This window comes from Ahaetulla prasina, chromosome 17, assembly GCF_028640845.1.
Source record: "Ahaetulla prasina isolate Xishuangbanna chromosome 17, ASM2864084v1, whole genome shotgun sequence".
Lineage (NCBI taxonomy): Eukaryota > Metazoa > Chordata > Lepidosauria > Squamata > Colubridae > Ahaetulla > Ahaetulla prasina.
Window position 1 is genome coordinate 2,625,856 of NC_080555.1, and position 19,257 is coordinate 2,645,112.

General features: G+C 49.1%; 3 protein-coding genes across 3 annotated transcripts; 2 read left to right on the forward strand and 1 right to left on the reverse strand.

Annotated features, from left to right (window-relative positions):
- The first annotated feature begins 1,519 nt into the window (after positions 1-1,519).
- Positions 1,520-10,083, forward strand: CREB3L4 (cAMP responsive element binding protein 3 like 4). Its single transcript, XM_058159797.1, has 9 exons — positions 1,520-1,797; positions 1,926-2,136; positions 3,677-3,774; positions 4,264-4,371; positions 4,903-5,009; positions 5,393-5,461; positions 6,031-6,115; positions 6,193-6,289; positions 7,105-10,083. Exons 1-9 carry the CDS (start codon positions 1,624-1,626, stop codon positions 7,353-7,355), a joined length of 1,200 nt encoding a protein of 399 aa, XP_058015780.1. The 5' UTR covers positions 1,520-1,623; the 3' UTR covers positions 7,356-10,083.
- Positions 10,084-10,782: 699 nt separating this feature from the next.
- Positions 10,783-12,978, forward strand: CARTPT (CART prepropeptide). Its single transcript, XM_058159817.1, has 3 exons — positions 10,783-11,037; positions 11,877-11,960; positions 12,335-12,978. Exons 1-3 carry the CDS (start codon positions 10,909-10,911, stop codon positions 12,440-12,442), a joined length of 321 nt encoding a protein of 106 aa, XP_058015800.1. The 5' UTR covers positions 10,783-10,908; the 3' UTR covers positions 12,443-12,978.
- Positions 12,979-13,945: 967 nt separating this feature from the next.
- Positions 13,946-18,006, reverse strand: JTB (jumping translocation breakpoint). Its single transcript, XM_058159812.1, has 5 exons — positions 17,890-18,006; positions 16,766-16,806; positions 16,551-16,636; positions 15,474-15,553; positions 13,946-14,539 (listed from the first exon to the last, which is right to left on the reverse strand). Exons 1-5 carry the CDS (start codon positions 17,949-17,951, stop codon positions 14,383-14,385), a joined length of 426 nt encoding a protein of 141 aa, XP_058015795.1. The 5' UTR covers positions 17,952-18,006; the 3' UTR covers positions 13,946-14,382.
- Positions 18,007-19,257: the final 1,251 nt, after the last annotated feature.

Here is a 19,257-nt window from a genome sequence, read left to right on the forward strand (position 1 = left end):
TCCAGACGCCGGTATCTGGTCTAATCGGCTGGCCGGATTGAATGCTGGAGGCAAGGTGAAGATTAACCTAAAAACTCTTTTTTTTAACTTTCAGAAGTTGTGGGTGCTCCATCGTTGGAGGTTTTTAAGAAGAGACCAGACATTGTCTGAAATGGTCTAGGCAGGGTCTCCTGCTTGAGCAGGGGGCTGGACTAGAAGACCTCCAAGGTCCCTTCCAGCGCTGTTATTGTTATTCTGCTATTCTTTTTCCTTCCTTCCTTCTTTCCTTCCTTCCTTCCTTCCTTCCTTCCTTCCTTCCTTCCTTCCCATCCACCTATTCATCTATCTAACCATCTTCCTTCCTTCCTTCCTTCCTTCCCATCCACCTATTCATCTATCTAACCATCTTCCTTCCTTCCTTCCTTCCTTCCCATCCACCTATTCATCTATCTAACCATCTTCCTTCCTTCCTTCCTTCCTTCCTTCCTTCCTTCCTTCCTTCCTTCCTTCCCATCCACCTATTCATCTATCTAACCATCTTCCTTCCTTCCTTCCTTCCTTCCTTCCTTCCTTCCTTCCTTCCCATCCACCTATTCATCTATCTAACCATCTTCCTTCCTTCCTTCCTTCCTTCCCATCCACCTATTCATCTATCTAACCTCCTTCCTTCCTTCCTTCCTTCCTTCCTTCCTTCCTTCCTTCCTTCCTTCCTTCCTTCCTTCCCATCCACCTATTCATCTATCTAACCATCTTCCTTCCTTCCTTCCTTCCTTCCCATCCACCTATTCATCTATCTAACCTCCTTCCTTCCTTCCTTCCTTCCTTCCTTCCTTCCTTCCTTCCTTCCTTCCTTTCTTCCTTCCTTCCTTCCTTCCTTCCCATCCACCTATTCATCTATCTAACCATCTTCCTTCCTTCCTTCCTTCCTTCCTTCCTTCCTTCCCATCCACCTATTCATCTATCTAACCATCTTCCTTCCTTCCTTCCTTCCTTCCTTCCTTCCTTCCTTCCTTCCTTCCCATCCACCTATTCATCTATCTAACCTCCTTCCTTCCTTCCTTCCTTCCTTCCTTCCTTCCTTCCTTCCTTCCTTCCTTCCTTCCTTCCTTCCTTCCTTCCCATCCACCTATTCATCTATCTAACCATCTTCCTTCCTTCCTTCCTTCCTTCCTTCCTTCCTTCCCATCCACCTATTCATCTATCTAACCATCTTCCTTCCTTCCTTCCTTCCTTCCTTCCTTCCTTCCTTCCTTCCTTCCTTCCTTCCTTCCCATCCACCTATTCATCTAACCATCTTCCTTCCTTCCTTCCTTCCCATCCACCTATTCATCTATCTAACCATCTTCCTTCCTTCCTTCCTTCCTTCCTTCCTATCCACCTATTCATCTATCTAACCATCTTCCTTCCTTCCTTCCTTCCTTCCTTCCTTCCTTCCTTCCTTCCTTCCTTCCTTCCTTCCTTTCCTCCCTCCTTCCCTTCTCCATCACTAGAAGCTTTTAAGAAGAGACTGGACAGTCGTGTATCTGAAATGGTGTAAGTTCTCCTGCCCGAGCAGGGGGCTGGACTAGAAGACCTCCGAGGTCCCTTCCGGCTCTATTCTGATTCTAATTCTGAAATTTGGAGAGGTTCAACTCTTTTTATAATATGGATTTTGACAGCACGAATCTTTTCGAAATTCTCTTCGATGGACAGCAGGAGGGTTTGGATGCCGGACACAGCCTCGCTTTCGGAAACTCCGGCATCCATATCCTCCTTCAAGACCACCCGTACGGCTGTCTTCCGAATAAACCCGGGAACTGCCCAGCTGGCCAGCTCCAGGTAAGACCCAGAAGCCACTTGATTTACAACATTCGTTTAGCAACGGTTCAGAGTTCAAAGTCCTCGCGCTTACGACGCAACGAAAAACACTCATCTGTTGCTTTGCCCGTTTTGTGTCCCTCCTTCAGCGTCTTCCTGAGGATGATCCAGAAGAACTTTTACAACTTCGGATCAACCCCAACGAGGTCTACCGTCCCAGGAGCTCAACGGCGTCTCCGGAGAAGAGCGGCGACGTGTCCCCGAGTCTCGGCCGAGACCCCCTGCCTCACGACCCATCGCCCACCATCGTCCTGGAGGTCCTCTGCGAGCCGGGAACCTTGGAAGAACCCAACCCTCTTGGTAAGCATCCATCGTAGGCAGGGGTTGGATTCAGCCGGTTCGGACCGATTTGGGCGAACCAGATTTTAATTTTAATCCGGTTCACCGAACCGGTTGTTCCAAAGACTTGCTGATCCCACCCACCCTTCCCAGGAGTTTCCACACAGCCCGTTTTGGATGCCAGGTAAGTGCTGGGCGTACACAGAGGCTCTGGGAGGGCGAATAACAGTCCTACCGGAAATCCGGAACTAGGCCCATTTTCAGCCTCCGGAGGGCCTCCAGTGCCCAGGGGAGGCGTTTTCACCCTCCAGGAGGAAAACCTCCAGAGCATGGGGAAGGTGAAAACGCCCCACCAGCATGGTGCAGGAGGCTGAGTAGGCCACGCCCCCATGGCCACACCCACCCAGCAACCGTGATAGCTCAGGCTGTTAGAAGCCTGTTATTAGAACACAGCAGCCTGCAATTACTGCAGGTTCAAGCCCGGCCTGAGGTTGACTCAGCCTTCCATCCGTTATAAGGTAGGTAAAATGAGGACCCAGATTGTTGGTGGGGCAATAAGTTGACTTTGTAAATATACAAATAGAATGAGACTATTGCCTTATACACTGTAAGCCGCCCTGAGTCTTCGGAGAAGGGCGGGATATAAATGTAAATAAATAAAAAAAACCAGGCAGCGAACCGGTTGCTGACATTTTTCAATCCCACCCCTGATCGTAGGGGGGGGAAAAAAACACAACACCCTGCCTCGGTTTCCCTAAACTGCAATTTGGAAAGTTTAATCCGATTTAGACCAGAAGAATCGAGCCAGGATCTAAATCACGTTTCTGAAAAGTTAAAGCAATTCCTCCAAAAGTCGGGACCCCCCTCCCTCTGGAATTGACCTCCAATCGATAAGTCCCGGGCTCAGAAGATTTCTAGCATGGGACAGGTAGTCCTCGACTTCACGACCGCTACACGAGCCCCAAATTTCCGCCGCTCAGCGAGGCAGCGGTTTGGTGAACGCTTCCCCGTTCACGACTTCGCTTGCCGCCGCCGTTAAGCGAACGGCGGCAGTTGTTCAGGGAGGAGCGACGGTTGTTAAGTGAACCCGGCCGGCTTTGCATGTCGGAAGGTCGCGAAAGGGGATCGCAGGGCACACACCCACAGCCACAGGGACGCTGCGACCATCATAAATATGAGCCAGTTGCCAAGTGTCTGGATTTTGATCAGGTGACCATCCCTTGGGAGATGCCGCCTTGGTCGTAAGTGTGAAACACGTTCATAAGTCCCTTTTCTTCAGTGGCGCTGTCCCTTTGAACGGTCACTAAACGGACCATTGTAAGTCGAGGACTACCTGTAAAATAATTACTATTATTATTATTATTATTATTATTATTATTATTATTATTATTATTATTATTATTAACAGAAGGGGGAGGGGCGTCGTAGAAGCAGCCGTTAGAACTAAGGTTAAATTGCAGCCAATTTAATCAGGATTTTTACAGCCAAACCATCTTTTTCGTCTCGATTTTATCACTTCACCAACGTGGATGATATTTTTTGGGGGGGGGCTCTTTTCCAGGAAATTGGAGCCCCCCTGGAACTCACGCACCCATCTGCATTGCGAGCCAAGCATCGCTCGGTTGCTTGGAGGGGGCGGCCCAGGTTCCCGCGGAGCAGGTAAGATAGATAAAAAAAAATGGGGTAAATTCAAAATATTCTGGGATATTTCAAAGCACGGATCCAGTCCAGTCGTTATAAAAGGCACACCAGTGGGTTAACAGATGCTATTTGAGATACACACATAACACACACAAGTCTGCATCTGGAAAACGCCTGCCAAAGTTTAGCATCTGTCCAACTCGGCAACTTTAAGGCAGGTGGACTTCAACTCCCAGAATGCCTCAGCTGAAGAAAAAAAAAAAACCCGCAGCAGCCAATCCGTGTACGTGGGGGGCGGGTCCTAGGCCAGGTAAGTGCCGGGCACGCACAGGGCCTGTTTCCGGCCTCCTGAGAGCCTCCAGTGCCTGGGAGAGACCGTTTTCGCCCTCCTGGAGGCTCCAGGATAGCCTCTGGAGCCTAGGGAAAGTGAAAAACGGGCCTACCGGAAGTCCAGAAATAGGCCTATATTTATATCGAAATTCCATCCTTCCTTCTTTCACTGTGCAGTGTGTCGATGCACACCTCCAGCCCCCTGCCCTGTTCTTGACGGAGGAGGAGAGACACCTGCTAAGCCAGGAGGGCGTCTCGCTGCACGAGGTCGTACACCTTTCCCAGGTGGGTAGCTGGGCGAAGAGACGGGGAGACCCCCCAACAGCTTCCCCATTGCCCGGATCAGGGGTGGGCTTCAAAAATTGTAGCAAGGGGTATTCTGCCTGGTTGCTGGGTGGGCGTGGCCATGGTAGGCGTGGCCTAGTTGGCCTCCTGCACCATGGCCGTTTTTGCCCTCCCCGGGCTCCAGAGGCTTTTTTTGAGCCTCCGGGAGGGTGAAAATGGTCTCTCCCAGGCTCTGGAGGCCCTCCGAAGATCGGAAATGGGCCCGGCCTTCTCGAACTTCCAATAGGCCCATTTTTCGCCCTCTCCGAACCTCTGTGCCTGCCCTGCATCCAAAAGGGGTTGTGTGGGGACTCCTTCTCCTTGAGAGAAAGCTGGGCACAGACCTCTGGACGTTGGAAATTAGCCGGGTGGGTCCAGTTGAGTGGAAACTGGCCCTCGTGGGCTCGTCGAGGGAGGGAGGGTGGGTTGCGGAGCGTGAATCATGAGGGTCAGACGAGACCTTCAGCCCCGCTCTCTGCCCCTTCCCCGCAGGTGGAAGAGAGGATCCTCAAGAAAATACGGAGGAAGATTCGAAACAAGCACTCTGCCCAGGACAGCCGTCGACGCAAGAAGGAATATTTGGACCATCTGGAGAGCCGGTGAGAAGGGATGGAAGCTTGGAGGCTTGCTAGTTTGTTGTTGTTTCTTTCCCAATCGTAGTTAGGAGAGGATCTGTGGCTCTCCGAAATAGGATCTCTTCAGTATCCCGGATCCCCCATTCCCTCAGCCGCAGGGAGACGGTGCCACTCCAACTCCCATCAGCCACGGCCCTTAGCCAGGCATTCTTGGGAGTCGTTGTCGGAGCTTCAGGAAAGAAACGAAAGACCTCACGGAAATCGGAGGAGCGAGGGGGGGGGGAGGACACAACTCCCGTTTTCCCCATCCGCCACAGCAGCGAGGGTGTTGTGATGGGAACTGTAGTCCGGGAAATTTCGGAAGCTGGGAAGGAGAAGCGATGTTGGCTTGTCTGTTTTCTCGACAGGGTGGCTGCCTGCTCGGCGCAGAACCAAGATCTCAAGAAGAAAGTCCAGCAGTTGGAGAAGCATAAAGAGTGAGTTGGGGGGGGGCTGGTTTCCCCCCCCCCCCCGCTTTTTGGTTTGTGGCAGTGTGTTTCTCCTTTCCTTTTATCATCTTCCTTCTTTCCTTCCTTCCTATCTTCCTTCCTTCCTTCCATCATCTATTTTCCTTCCATCATCTATCTTCCTTCCTTCTTTCCATTATCTATCTTCCTTCTTTCCTTCCTTCCATCATCTTCTTTCCTTCTTTCTATGTTCTTCCTTCCTTCCTTCCATCATCTTCTTTCTTAACTTCCATGTTCTTTCTTCGTTCGCTCTATCATCTATCTTGCCTTCCTTCCATCATTTTCCTTCCTTCCTTCCTTCCTTTCCATCTTCCTTCCTTTTTTCCTTTCTTCTATGATCTTCCTTCCTTCCTCCCTTCCAGAAACCTTTGAGTGAGACCAGAAGACAGAAGAGGAAGGCTGGGATTTCAGGATGCACCCCCAACTCCAGACCCCACGTTCTCCTGACCTGGCCTGTGGCTGTCTCCCGGTCAGTGTCCAGGACTCCCTGGCTGGGCTCCTGTGGAGGGTGACCCTCCAACCTTCAACTTTTCTTACAGGTCCCTTCTGGAGCAGCTACGGAAACTCCAGGGGCTCCTGACCCAGACATCCAGCAAGACCACCCAGACCAGCACCTGCCTTGTGGTAGGTGGGCTTTACTCTTCGAGCGCTGGGTCTCCGGGCTTCCCTCTCCCATCATCCCCGTCTCTTCCCCTCTCCAGATCCTCCTCGTCTCCTTCGGCCTTTTCATCTGGCCCACCCGTGCCTCGTTTTACGGCGCGTCTCAGGTCGGCGGAGAGAACCCCGAACCGTCAGGAGGTGAGTACCATCACCGCCACTGCTTTCCGGCGCCTGCCTTTCAAAGATAGAGTGCCTCTGGAATTGGAGGCTCCACTGAGCCCACAGCCCTTCGTTCTCATCTGAAAGCCCAGTTTGCTGGTCTTAAATTGACCTTTCCTGTTCACACACACCTGTCCCAAGGTGGCTAGAGTAGAATAGACTATTATGCTATGGAATACGGAGTAGAATATATTTAATACTATATAACAGAATGGAATAGAATAGGGAATGGGAATGGAAATGGGAATGGAATAGGAGTGGAATAGAAATAGGAATAGGAATAGGAATAGGAATTGGAATAGAATAGAATAGAATAGAATAAGAATAAGAATAGAATAGAAATTGAAATAGAATAGAATAGAATAGAAATAGAATAGAAATTGAAATAGAATAGAATAGAAATAGAATAGAAATAGAATCGAATCAAATCGAAATCGAATAGAATAGAAATCAAAATAGAATAGAAATAGAATAGAATAGAATAGAATAGAATAGAATAGAATAGAATAGAATAGAATAGAATAGAATAGAATAGAATAGAATAGAATAGAATAACAATACAACACAAGTACAATAGAATAGAAAACAGGACAGGACAGGATAGGATAGAAATACAATAGTATGCAGAATAGAAAATATTATAGAATAGGGTAGAATATAAAGTACAAACTATTCTATAGAATTGAAAACAGAGTAGAATATAGAATAGAAAACATGAAAGAATACAGAATTGAACTGAGGAGAATTGAGAAAGGTTCCCCATTTTAACACTCTGCGTCTTTTCCCTCCGCCAGTCCTTTCCCGAAATATCTTGACCCAAAACGCATCCTCTGAGCCAGGGACACCATCCGCCGCCCGTCACCCAGAAGAGCCCCACGCTGGAGCGGAATTGCCCCCGCGGCTCCCCGCCACCCGCATCGCCGAGGACGAGAAAAAGTTCCCCGTGGTGGGAGAGGCGGCCCAGGAGGCAGCATCTGAACCCCAGACCCAACCGAAGAATCGTCGGCGAGGGAAGGCCACGAGGCCTGACCTCGATGAGATATGAGACATCCCGGCAAATATTAACTGCAAAAGTTTTTGCGGACTGGGAAGCTTTACGTTCTGAAACAAACTGCCAAGGGTACTCCAGAGCATGTGCAAAGGGCCTTTCCCCCCTTCCCCTTGTCAACAAGCAGCAACTAATCCAAGGGACAGATCCTTGCCGGCTGCCTCAAACCCAAAGCGATTCCAAGCCAGAGTTTTCTTTAACAAGATTTGTTGAGCCGGGGGAAAAAAAAAAGATGACGACTTTGCAAGAATTCCCCCTTCTCCAAATCTTTTATCCTTCTCCAAACCGTCTCAGACATCGGACATGGGGCTCAAGGGGTAGAGCTCAGCGGTTAAAACATGCCGGACCATAATACCCAGCAGGGTCAGGGTAAAGGACGCTGGGACTTGTAGTCCCTGGCTTTAATGTAATTCACGGGTTTTCGATTTTTCTTTCATGAATTCCGTTCCATTCTTCGCTGGCTTTTGTCTTCTCGCCTGCCCCCCCCACCCCGATTCTCTCTCCAGTCGTCGTCCCCCCACCCACCCCCCCGCCTCCAACCACCACCACCCTCCAGCAGAAATCAAATTATCCTGCTTGGAAACGAAGGAGTTTAATTAACATAAGCCGAGCGACGCTGGAGGCTTCTTCCGTCTGCTTCAAACCTTTCTCGAGCCTGTGTAGGTTGTCTTTTTTTTTTTTTCCCTCCCCCATGAAAACCCTCATTATGCAGAACTGCAATTCGCAGGAGACTCTTCCATCCGATCTCCTGCCGGGAAATTTCATGCCAAGAAACTTTCCATCCTCGGAAAATTCAGTTTTATAACCCGTTGCCTTCGGGACCGCTTGGTGGATTCGTTCAACAAGATTTTGAGAGACAGGCCTTGAAAATTTCTGCCTCCTTCCTTCCTTCCTTCCTTCCTTCCTTCCTTCCTTCCTTCCTTGTGCCTTCCGCTTCAAATGATCTTTTTAGTGCGCTTCGGAGGACAAGAAGTCCTCGCCGTACGACCATAATAAACGGAGCCCCCAAAATTTCCGCTGCTAAGCCAGACGTCCGTTAAGTGAATTTTGCTTCCCTCGCCAACCTTGTTTCAGTCAGTCGCACGGTAGTTTAAGTTTAATCCGGCTTCCCACGTCGCCGAGGGTCGCCAAAGGGAGATCACACCTCGACCGTCGTAAATATGAATCCGTTGCCAAGCGTCTGGGTTTTGGTCACGTGACCGCGGGCAGGCCGCAACGGTCGCAAGTGTGAAGCAAGGGTTTTTTCATTGGCGCTGTAACTTCCAACAGTCCCTAAATGAACTGGAGGAAAAAAAAAACCCAAAAGTGAGGAATTAGAGCAAAACCAAAGTTGTGAGGATGGGGAGGAATTAAAATTAAAAGTTCTTTTAAATTTTTTTTAATTGATTTTATTATGACACAACACAAACATACATAACATAAACACATAATCATATTTAAATTTAGGCCATATGGAATAAGTTTTTTAAATAGTTTTTATTGTAATATATTCTATTGTTTTACTTGGCTGTTCACCGCCCTGAGTCCTTCGGGAGAAGGGCGGTATAAAAATTAAAATATTATTATTAAAATATTATTATAATCTGTGTTTTCTTTTTACATGACGGTTCCGTCCCTTCCACTTAACACATTCCCTTTTTCCCTTCTTCTTCACTATCTTTGACTTTATCGTCCCTTTTACATCTAGTTTCAAATATTTACAATATTTTACACATTCGTTCTCTTCTCCATCCTTCATTTCTGTTTAGTTTTCCTCTTCTCCAATCACTCATACCATTTGGTTCATAGTTGATAATATTCTGGTGGGTTGTTTTTTTTTAAGGAAAGAAGGAACACCCCTGCTCCAGTCCACATTTCGACGCTGCTGGTATCCGTCTGAATTTTTATTTTTTATTTCAAAAGAAAGAGGCACAGAAGGAAAGTTTCTATATCTCAAGCCTGCCCAGACGAGAAATATTAAAATTTTAAGATTGACAAGGATGGCTGGTAGGGCTTCGAATTCGAGATCAAGTCTTCCTTAAGGCTGGCAATGCTTCTCCCACTCCGAAGCTTTTAAAAAAATTAATTCCTGTTAAGAGGCATCTTCTCTGTTCCCCCAGTCTTGTTGCAACCAACGTCTAGAATTATAAACACGGCGTATTTTTCCTACTCTGCGTTAAGACAAAATGCATTCAACAGATGCAGTTCTTGCCAACGGCAAAAAAAAATCAAGCAGGCGCCGTTCAGGAGGCGGAATCGTAAATCAAGCCAGCTTCAAACGCCCCGCTTGCTTTCTGGAATAAACTAAAACCATAGTCCTCGACGTACAACTGCGACGGAGCCTCCACGTTTTCAGTGTCCCTAAGCGAGACATTGAGGGGGTTTTTTTTGCCTCGTTTTACCTTTCTCACTACGGTTGTTCAGTGAATCGCCGCGGCCGGTCAGCGAGTCAACACGGCCGTGAAGCGAAGCCAGATTTTCTCCCGTTGACTTGGCCTGTCAGAAGATGGCTGCAACCGTCGTATAAACAGGAGCCGGTTTGCCTGCCGAGCATCCGAATTTTTGATCGCGTGACTGCGGGGGGACGGACGCTACGACGGTCAGAAGGGCAAGATCCCAGCTGATCAAATCGAATCTTTTATCAGATTTGTCGACCAGCGTTAATCTTAAAACGCGTCCTAACCGGCGTTCAAATCAAGCCTCCTTATCCAGGAGCAGTCTACCGCTCTCGAAACACCGCTCTTGCCTTTCCACTCCGCTTGGCTTTTTTTTTTTGTTTTTATTAATCTGGGGATCAGCCTTTCCTTCCCCCACCTCCTCCTCCTCCTCCCTGGGGAACGCAATTTTCACGGCGAGAGATGAAAGGGGGGGAAAAAAGCGAAAGACGAGAACGAGAAAAAAAAGAAGAAGAAAGAAAAAAACCACCCCAGAGTTGGCTTCGTTCGGCCAATTAATTCCGCAGCTTTGATGAATGCTAATAATAAACCCCCTAAATAGTTTTGGGATATATTAGCGGTGCCCATCAAAACCGAAGCTTTATTGGATGAGTTAGCCAGGATGTTGCTCGCTGGGCCTCGTCCAGAGAGATGGATGAATCAAAGTCAACGGTTTAATTTTTTTTTCAACGCTGCCAAATTGCAAATGCATTAAAAACCCTCCAGAGGGACTTCTTGATTGGCAGCCCCTGCCTGGAACAACCCCCCCACAACCCCCACACACAGACACACCAGCTTCGAAATCCAGGGCGCGGCTGTGCCACTTGCTCGCCCAAGGATCCTTGGCTTAGTTCGGCTCCTTCCCGTCCTTGCCAGGGGCCCATTCCCCAGGAAACCAGGTTTAAGGGGTGCTTTGTCTTCCACACTTAAACAACCTTCCCCCCCACCCGCTTCCCTCTTTCTCCATCCCTAGGGAGGCTGGCGTGGGCTGCCGGAGAAACTGTGCTGTAGGCACTTTCTCGCGTGAAGCTGGCGAAGAAGATTCTTGGTTTCAGCACCGTGGACAGCTCCCGGTGGTGCTGAGACGTTGCTCTCTCTTTCTCTCCCTGTGGATTTGCCCCGAGGAGCCGCCAACCATGATTGGGGTCCGTTTGGGCACCGTGGCCCTTCTCTGCCTCTTTTTCCTGGTCCGGGGAGAGCCGGCTGACCAAGGAACATCGGAATTGCCACTCAAGCACACGTACCCGGCGCACGAGAAGGAGCTGGTGAGTAACCAAGGATCGGTAGCGGGACGGGAGCACGGGGGGAGCTACGGGGGAAGAGCCCCAAAAAAGAACGACAGGGTGGTTGGTGACGGCATGGATCAGTCCATGAAGGGCAAGAAAACAGAGCAGGGAGGTGACCAAGAAAATGAGCACCAACGAGAGGTGCCCATTCTCACATGCCAAAAAGTCCCCAAAAACAAGATAAAGAGGGAACAGACTGCCATTAAGCCAGCATGCGTCAAAGGGCAGGGCTGTACATTTCACCCAGAGGGGATAGGTCAAGCCTTCTGCTCTCTGGGTAGCGGCTAAGTAGGGGATGATGGGTGCTGTAATCCAGTATTCCCAGAGTAGCGTTGATTGATTATTCCAATCCGTTTTAGCAATTAGGGTGTGTGTGTGTTTTTTTTTTCCCAATGGAAAAATATTTTCATTTTCTTGTTAGTAATTGAGCCGGGATAAACTTCAAGACACTCTGAATCAAAATGCCCGGAGAGATTTTTGGCAGCGAAGCCCCCTCCCCAAACTCAGAAAATAAGACCCGGGAGGGGGGGGAAAGGGTGGGGGGGCACCAAAGCCCATTAATCCCAGTCGAGCACCGTACGCAGCAAGGAAGTGATTCATGTTTGCCAACCTGGTTTGGTTTCAGGAGCGCTGCAGTTTTAAGGATTTCGTTGCCCTTTCCACAGCCGGGCGGGGGGGGGGGGACTGAGCGGAGCCTCCAGATTCAGAGGCAGTGTATCTGGTCTCCCTTTTCAGGCGGCGAAGAATTGGGAGGGAAGGATGGAAACAAAAGACATTTTAAAAAAATAAATGTTTGCAACTGTTTTGATTTCTTCCAGCTGGACGAACTGCAGGAGGTGCTGGAAAAACTGCAGCATAAGAAAGTCTCGGTTTGGGAGAAGAAATTCAACCAAGTGCCCAAGGTATATTTGGGGAAGGGGTGGGGGGGCACCCCATAATTTAAGAGGCAGTGGGGGAAGGCATCCACGTGACTTTTCCCTTTTCCGGGGAAGGCTATCCGTGCCCACGATCCCGGGAGGTAAGTCTGAGCACCGCTGAACCGGATCCCAGAATCTTCATTCTCTCAGGCCGACGCCAGAGGTCATCTAGGCTGACCCCGTTCGGCCCCGGGTCCTAGCCGTTATCCCGAACGGTTCCGCTTGAGCTTAAGGAAGAGAACGGAGCTTCCTGGTCATGTGAAGAGCAAAAAGGGCTTGCCGGTTCAATAAAGGGGGTGGGTGGGTTTCACAGACCGGGGAAGGGAAAGGAGGAATGACCCTCTCCCCCTCTCTTCCAGTGCTCCTTCGGAGACCCCTGCGCCATCCGGAAAGGCCCTCGCATCGGGAAACTCTGCGACTGCCCCCGGAGAGCCAATTGTAACGCTTTCCTTCTCAAATGCTTGTGAGATGCGCCCGATAGGCAGCCTCCCGCCGCGCACTTTCGTGTTTTGCTTTTCTGCAATCGGTTAGCTCTGGGGTGGGGGGATTTTGGGGTGGGGTGGGGGGGTACGAGGAGAGCTTGAGTCACTCCTTGCCCCCCCCCCTTTGCTGGAATCCTGAAGCCGGGCTTTGGGGAGGAATAAAGGAGACTACCTGAGCATGTCTAGAGTGTTTTTTTTTCCTTCTGCCGGGAGGGGCTTTTTGGAACCGAAGGTGGTAAAATTTGGATTATTATTATTTTTTGAGTTTGTTCCTGTCTGAGGCCCGAGCCTAAAATCTTGATTTTTTTTGGGTACGAGTTTCAATCTGGACGCTTTTAATTTTGACTAAAACCGCGCAGCCCACTAAGTTGTCCCTCTTGGGGCTCTGTGGCTCCCCTAAACCATGAGGCCGCCCACAAACCAAAACTATTCTAACTTGGCTTGTCGTCCGAATCCAGGCCTGTTCAGCTCCGAAGAACCCAGCGACGTTTGAAATAAAAGAGAAATTATAACCTGGATCCATACAGACACCCCCCCCCCCAACGTTGATCTGGGTTGAGGAAGAAACACATTTTCTGAGTCGGCCCCAAGCCGTCGACCTATCAACGCAACCAAGTTGGCACCTTCCGAGCTGCAGAAGATAAAACCCAGGATAAAACTAACCACAGTTAGCCCCCCCTGTGAGAATGCAGAGACTCGGTTTATAATGGAAGGATCTGTAGTTGGTTCTGACGCCTCGCATTTCCTTGCAGTTCGATTTCTTCCTTTATTCCAACCTTAGTGAGCTTTTAAATCCGTGTTTCTCAACTGTGGCAACTTTACAATAAGTGGAATTTCAACTCCCAGAATTCTGCGCTATGCAGGCTGAGGAATTCTGGGAGTTGAAGTCCACCTAACTTCCCCTGAGAAATATTACTTTCATCATCATCATCCTCTTTTAACGACCCCATAAATCCCTTGTGGGATGGAATCTGGACAACTGAATGGAGCTAACAGAGTGTTTTACTGGCCAGATGCCTTTCCTGTTGCCAGTGCGGAGTTTTGTCCAGCAGATAATATTCTCATTGTGCCCAGAGAGAGAAATATCTGCCTCTACCTAGGATCAAACTCACAGCCTTTCAATTGCGAGGCCAGAGCTTCACCTATAGGCTACCGAAACACTCCTCCAAACGGTCACTAAATGAGCCACTGTAAGTCAAGGACTACCTGTAGATCATCATCATCATATTTGAATGACCCCATAATCCCTTGCAGGGTGGAGTCTGGGCAACTGAATGGAGCTGAGTGTTTTACTGGCCGGATGCTTTTCCTGTTGCCAGTACAGAATTATATTCAGCAGATATATTCTCATTGTGCCCAGAAAGAGAAATACCTGCCTCTACCTAGGATCGAACTCACAAGATGGCTTTAAACGTCGCTCAATTCTCAACCCACAAGAAACCCTCCACAAGCTTCGCCCCACACACACACACAAAATTTCACAACCCGCAACTTCAACGCAACTGCCAACCCTGGGGCGCAGAGCGACGCTCGAGGGGAGCACCTTTAATCACAAGGAGGAGAAAAGGGGTTCAGGGTTTGTACAAGGGGTGAAATCAGAGGCTCGTGCCCCATTCGTACGGCGCACTTCCAGCCGTGAGGCTCAAAACGACGGCGACAGGCGGAAGTTCCCAGCCGGGAAGAGAGTTCGAATTGCGTGATTTCAAGCTGCCAGAGATGAAGAATCGTGGGGGGGGGGGGACATCGTGGGTTTTCTTTTGCCACCCCCAGCCCTGAAGAGGGAAGCGACACCGATCCGTGGGGGGTGCAACCCCCCCTCTCCCTTGCAGTTGAAAGCGGGAGGGGGATTTCGAACGAGGGGGAGGCGATGCTGGGCTGCTCTTCCCCCGCGGCAAAGTCTGGATCCGTCCCAATTTTAACGGACGCTAAATCGATTCGATCTGCTTGCGCACTTTCTCCAAGGCTTTTCCGTCCAGCACCCGCTGGCGACACACCACGAGAAGGGCGAAGACGGCGGCGGCCCCCAGCATGGCGCCTTCAAACTTCCAGAAGATCCGGGTCTCCATTTCCAAAGAGCGGCAACTGCGGGGAGAAAATGCCCATGGTGACAGCGGCTCCGCCAGGGCAGGGAGGAAGGAAAGCCAGAGCAGGGGGCTGGACTAGAGGACCTTGAAGGACCCTGCCGAGGACGCCACCATAAGGGGGATCCCAGCTGTAGGTTGCTGGTGAGATCTGCATCACAGCCATGGGGGACGATCCAATCTTGTGTATTGGAGGGGATGACACCCCCCCCCAAAATCCACCTACTGGGGAATGAATTGCCAGACAGAAGGCTTAAGTGGGCTGGACTTCAAGAATCCCCCATTTAAGAGGGGTGAATGTCAAGTCCCAGAATCCTTCAGCCAACCAGTTTTAAGAGGGGTGGACTTCAACTCCCAGAATCCTCCAGCCAGCATGTTTTAAGAGAGATGGACTTCAACTCCCAGAATCCCCCAGCCACCATGTTTTAAGATGGGAGGACTTCAATTCCCAGACTCCCCCAGCCAGCATGTTTTAAGATGGGAGGACTTCAACTCCCAGAATCCCCCAGCCAGCATGTTTTAAGAGGGGAGGACTTCAACTCCCAGAATCCCCCAGCCAGCATGTTTTAAGAGGGGAGGACTTCAACTCCCAGAATCCCCCAGCCAGCCAGCTTTAAGAGGGGTGGACGTCAACTCCCAGAATCCCCCAGCCAGCATGTTTTAAGCGGGGTGGACTTCAACTCCCAGAATCTCCCAGCCAGCATGTTTTAAGAGGGATGGACTTCCAGAATCCCCCAGCTAACATGTTTTAAGAGGGGTGGACTTCAACTGCCAGAATCCCCCAGCCAGCATGTTTTAAGAGAGATGGACTTCAACTCCCAGAATCCCCCAGCTAAACACGTTTCAAAACATGGACCGATGGCTGGGGAATTCTGGGAGTGGAAGTCTGCCCCTCTTAAAGAAAATTGCCATTTTTTCCTAAACGGATCACCCACCTCTTGAATTCGCCCTTCTTGGACACCCCGCAGTTGATCTGCTCGACAAACCCGGTGACGCCGCATTCCGACATGGTTTTCTACGAGCAAGAAGACACGGCTGTTTAAAGGCCGAGAACGGCCGCTGAGCAGCCATCTTTTGCATTGAGCGTTTTAATCTAGCGGAGTTTCCCATTCCCGGCGTCTTTCGAACCGAGATGGGGAAGGGTCTTTTTAAGTTTAAGCGAGCCAAGGAAGCGACTCAGAATTGACAGAGTGGCGGATGAAAACGCCACGATCAATTAAGTTATTATTGTAAAATAAAATAGAATAAAAAGGAAAGCGATTTCAGCGTTTAAAAGGGTCGGAAAAGCAACGTATTCCACTCAGAGGAAGCTGCTCAATCGATTTCCTGTCCTCTTGACTATCTTAGAGAATCATTTTTGATTTTGTTAGATTTTTGGCGGGTTAACTACGTCCCACGTTGTAAAAAACCAAATACTCTTCATTTTACAAGCGTTTTTGTTTTGTGACCGAAGTTACAACGGCAGTGAAAAAAAGCGACGGTTTTTCCATACTTACGACCGTTGCGGCATGGCCCAGGGCCCCGTGATCAGAATTCGGATGTAGTTATGACGGTCACAGCGTCCCGGGGACGGGGACGGGGGGGTGTCACGCGATCTCCTTTTGCAACCTTCCAAGCAAATTCAACGGGGTGGGGAGCCGGATTCGCTTAATGCCCGTGTTGCTCACTTAACACTGGCAGTGTTTCACTTAACAACTGTGGCAAGGAAGGTCATAACGTTGGGGCAAAATTCACTCACTTTGGGGCTCGGTTGTGGTCATAAGGCGAGGACTATTGTTATTCCCAGGAGGGGGAGCCTGTTGCTTCTCTGTATGGGATGAATTTTCGTGATGCACGGATTGCCGCCACCCAGAAACGGCGACAAATGGAAGCAACACGATTCAGACACACCCGAGAGCTCGCACACTTTCGTGTCCAGCCTTCTCGCTCTCTCTTTCTTTTCCCGCTCTGCCACCCCCCACAACCCCTGCCAAGGCATCCCCCCCCCACCCACCTCCCCAAACCCCACTTACAATCTGGAAACTCGTACAGGGAGAGCATTCCGTCGTGACCACGAAATCCTCCCTCCGCCAACACGGCGTTGTGCCCGTCAGACTCACTGCGGGAAAAGCCGAACGGGACAATACGGTGAAATCAGCTGCCCTCCTTTTTTGGGGGGAGGTACCCCGAGACATCCCCCTGAACTCCGCGCCTCCTGGCCGGGCGGTACCGAGTGCGAAATGCTTACCGGGTGCTTTGGCATCGTTCATGGCGATTCCCTCGGCTGACCTGCGAGAGGGCGAAGAGACAGAGCGCTCAGCTGCATTTGCAAGGAAGAAGTTTGCAGATTTACAGATGAACAGAGTTGGAAGGGACCTTGGAGGTCATCTAGAACAACCCTCCCGCCCAAGCAGGAGATCCTGCACCATTTCTGACAGATAGCAGTCCAATCTCTTCTTGAAAGCCTCCAGTGAAGTTCCAAAGCAGGCAAATGCAAATATAAATATAAAAGGAGGGAGTCCTCGTCTTACAGCAGCTCGTTTAGTGACGGTCCAAACTTACGACAGCACTGAAAAAAGGGACTTAACGACCGTTTTTCACACTTACGACCCCGCGGTCACATGATCAGAATTCAGACACTTGGCAACTTGGTATTTATGACGGTCGCAGGTGTCCCCGGGGTCCCATTTTGCGACCTTCTGACCCGCAAAGTCAATGGGGGGGACGACTCCAATTCGCTTAATGACCGGGAGGGAGAGGGGGTTTGCTAACTTATCCACGGGAGGGATTCACTCAGCGACGGTGGCCAGAAAGACGGCGAAAGGAGCCCAAAACTCACTTCCTTCAAGGCTCCCCTTAGCAATTTTGGCCTCCGTTGCTGTCGTTAAGTCGAGGACCACCCATCCCTGTGGATTTTACACGCTTGGCGGATGATTTAAAAATAAAATAATTTAAAAAATCTTATCACCCCCATAATTTGGCCCCCCCCACGACTTTTTTTTTCTTTTTTGGGGGGGGTGTCCCCTTAATTGAGCAGCATTAAATGCAATTTAAATTTCATGGCAGGCCGGGGGGGGGTTGTAGACTGGACTACACCACCCATCATCCCCAGCCACTAAGGAAAGACGCAAAGAGGGCCTAGAAAAGGGGTTCAATCCCCCCTTTTTTTTTCCTCCCCCCCCCACCCCCAAGGGTTGTACTACACCTCCCATCCTCCCCCACCCACTTCCCGTGGCCCTGAGGTTGAGCCCCATGGGAGTTGTAGTCCAACCCAGGAGCAGCTGGCTGGGGAGCATCGGCCCTCAAGAAAGAGGCTCCCCATTCCTAAAACGACCCCCTGCCCCCCCCCAACGGCACGAGGAGCCCCCTTACCGCGAAGGGGCGACCAGCGACCCCAAAAGCGCCCCCAGCGCCAGCCGCCATCTTGGCCCCATCCTCGCCCGGGCTGCTTCCGCCTCACTCGCGCGCTGCCTTCTGGGAAGAAGGGGGAAACCGAGGCGCTCTGCGCACGCGCGGAAAGGAAGGAGGTGGGGGGGGGAAGAAGAGGAGAATCTTGCAAAGGGCTCAGTCCGTTTGGGTTGCGACGCGGCACTTCTGGTCTTCGGTTGCAGCCGGGAGAAAGAGGACGGACGAGATATATATATATATATATATATATATATATAATATATATTATACAGTACACATTATGCAACCTCCTTGGTTGTGTGCCATAAATAAATATGTGCATCTATCAGCTGCCAAATCTATATTTCTATCTCTCTCTGTCCATCTCTGATATTTCTATCATCTATCTACTTATCTATCCATTCATCCACTATAATTCTATGATACTATCTATTCCTCCATCCATCTATCCCTCTGTCTGTTCATCAAATTTCTATCAACCATCTATTTTATCTGATACTTCTATCATGTCTCCCTATTATCTATATCATCTATGCACTATTTTCTATCTGATACATCTTTTATCTATCCATTCATCAATCTCTATCGTCTATATCTATCTCTCCATATCTATCTATCTATCTATCCATCTATCTATCTATCTATCTATCTATCTATCTATCTATCTATCTATCTATCTATCTATATCTATCAATATCTATCTCTATATCTATCTATCTATCTATCTATCTATCTATCTATCTATCTATCTATCATTATCTATCTATTCTCTATCTATCCTCTATATCTATCTATCTATCTCTATATCCGTCTATCAATCTATATCTATCTATCCATCTATCTATCTATCTATCTATCTATCTCTATTTAGAAGCATGTACTTCATTCATATCTATCATCTATATCATTTGTCTATATCTATCATCTATTTCTATCTTTATCATTCTCTACATTTATCTATCAATATCTATCTCTTATCTCTATCATTCTGTCTATCTATTCATCTATCTATCTCTTTATCATTATCTATCTATTCTCTATCTATCTATCCTCTCTATCTATCTATCTCTATATCTGTCTATCAATCTATATCTATCTATCTATCTAGAAGCATGTACTAAAAACTCATGTAGAGAGAGATGACTATGGATATTTTTTTATTATTCTCCTGCCTCTATTACTTTTGTAAGTAAGTCATCAAACATACATAATACTCCTCCCTCTTCCTATTTTCCCGTAACAACAACCCTGTGAGGTGAGTTGGAATATGAGTGGCCTCTCCCTTTCTGTGCAAGAGGACAGGACAGGAGCTCCTATTTTGAAGGACTGAAG

What these genes read in the sequence shown, in the direction of transcription:
- CREB3L4 (XM_058159797.1), top strand. Translation starts at nt 1,624, where the DNA reads ATGGATTTTGACAGCACGAATCTTTTCGAAATTCTCTTCGATGGACAG. An exon ending in GCCCAGCTGGCCAGCTCCAG is followed by an intron (nt 1,798 to 1,925) that starts GTAAGACCCAGA and finishes TCCCTCCTTCAG; the next exon opens with CGTCTTCCTGAGGATGATCC. An exon ending in GAACCCCGAACCGTCAGGAG is followed by an intron (nt 6,290 to 7,104) that starts GTGAGTACCATC and finishes TCCCTCCGCCAG; the next exon opens with TCCTTTCCCGAAATATCTTG.
- CARTPT (XM_058159817.1), top strand. Translation starts at nt 10,909, where the DNA reads ATGATTGGGGTCCGTTTGGGCACCGTGGCCCTTCTCTGCCTCTTTTTC. An exon ending in CGGCGCACGAGAAGGAGCTG is followed by an intron (nt 11,038 to 11,876) that starts GTGAGTAACCAA and finishes GATTTCTTCCAG; the next exon opens with CTGGACGAACTGCAGGAGGT. An exon ending in AATTCAACCAAGTGCCCAAG is followed by an intron (nt 11,961 to 12,334) that starts GTATATTTGGGG and finishes CCTCTCTTCCAG; the next exon opens with TGCTCCTTCGGAGACCCCTG.
- JTB (XM_058159812.1), bottom strand. Translation starts at nt 17,951, where the DNA reads ATGGGGCCAAGATGGCGGCTGGCGCTGGGGGCGCTTTTGGGGTCGCTG. An exon ending in GAACGATGCCAAAGCACCCG is followed by an intron (nt 16,637 to 16,765) that starts GTAAGCATTTCG and finishes CTTTTCCCGCAG; the next exon opens with TGAGTCTGACGGGCACAACG. An exon ending in CCTGTACGAGTTTCCAGATT is followed by an intron (nt 15,554 to 16,550) that starts GTAAGTGGGGTT and finishes TCTTGCTCGTAG; the next exon opens with AAAACCATGTCGGAATGCGG.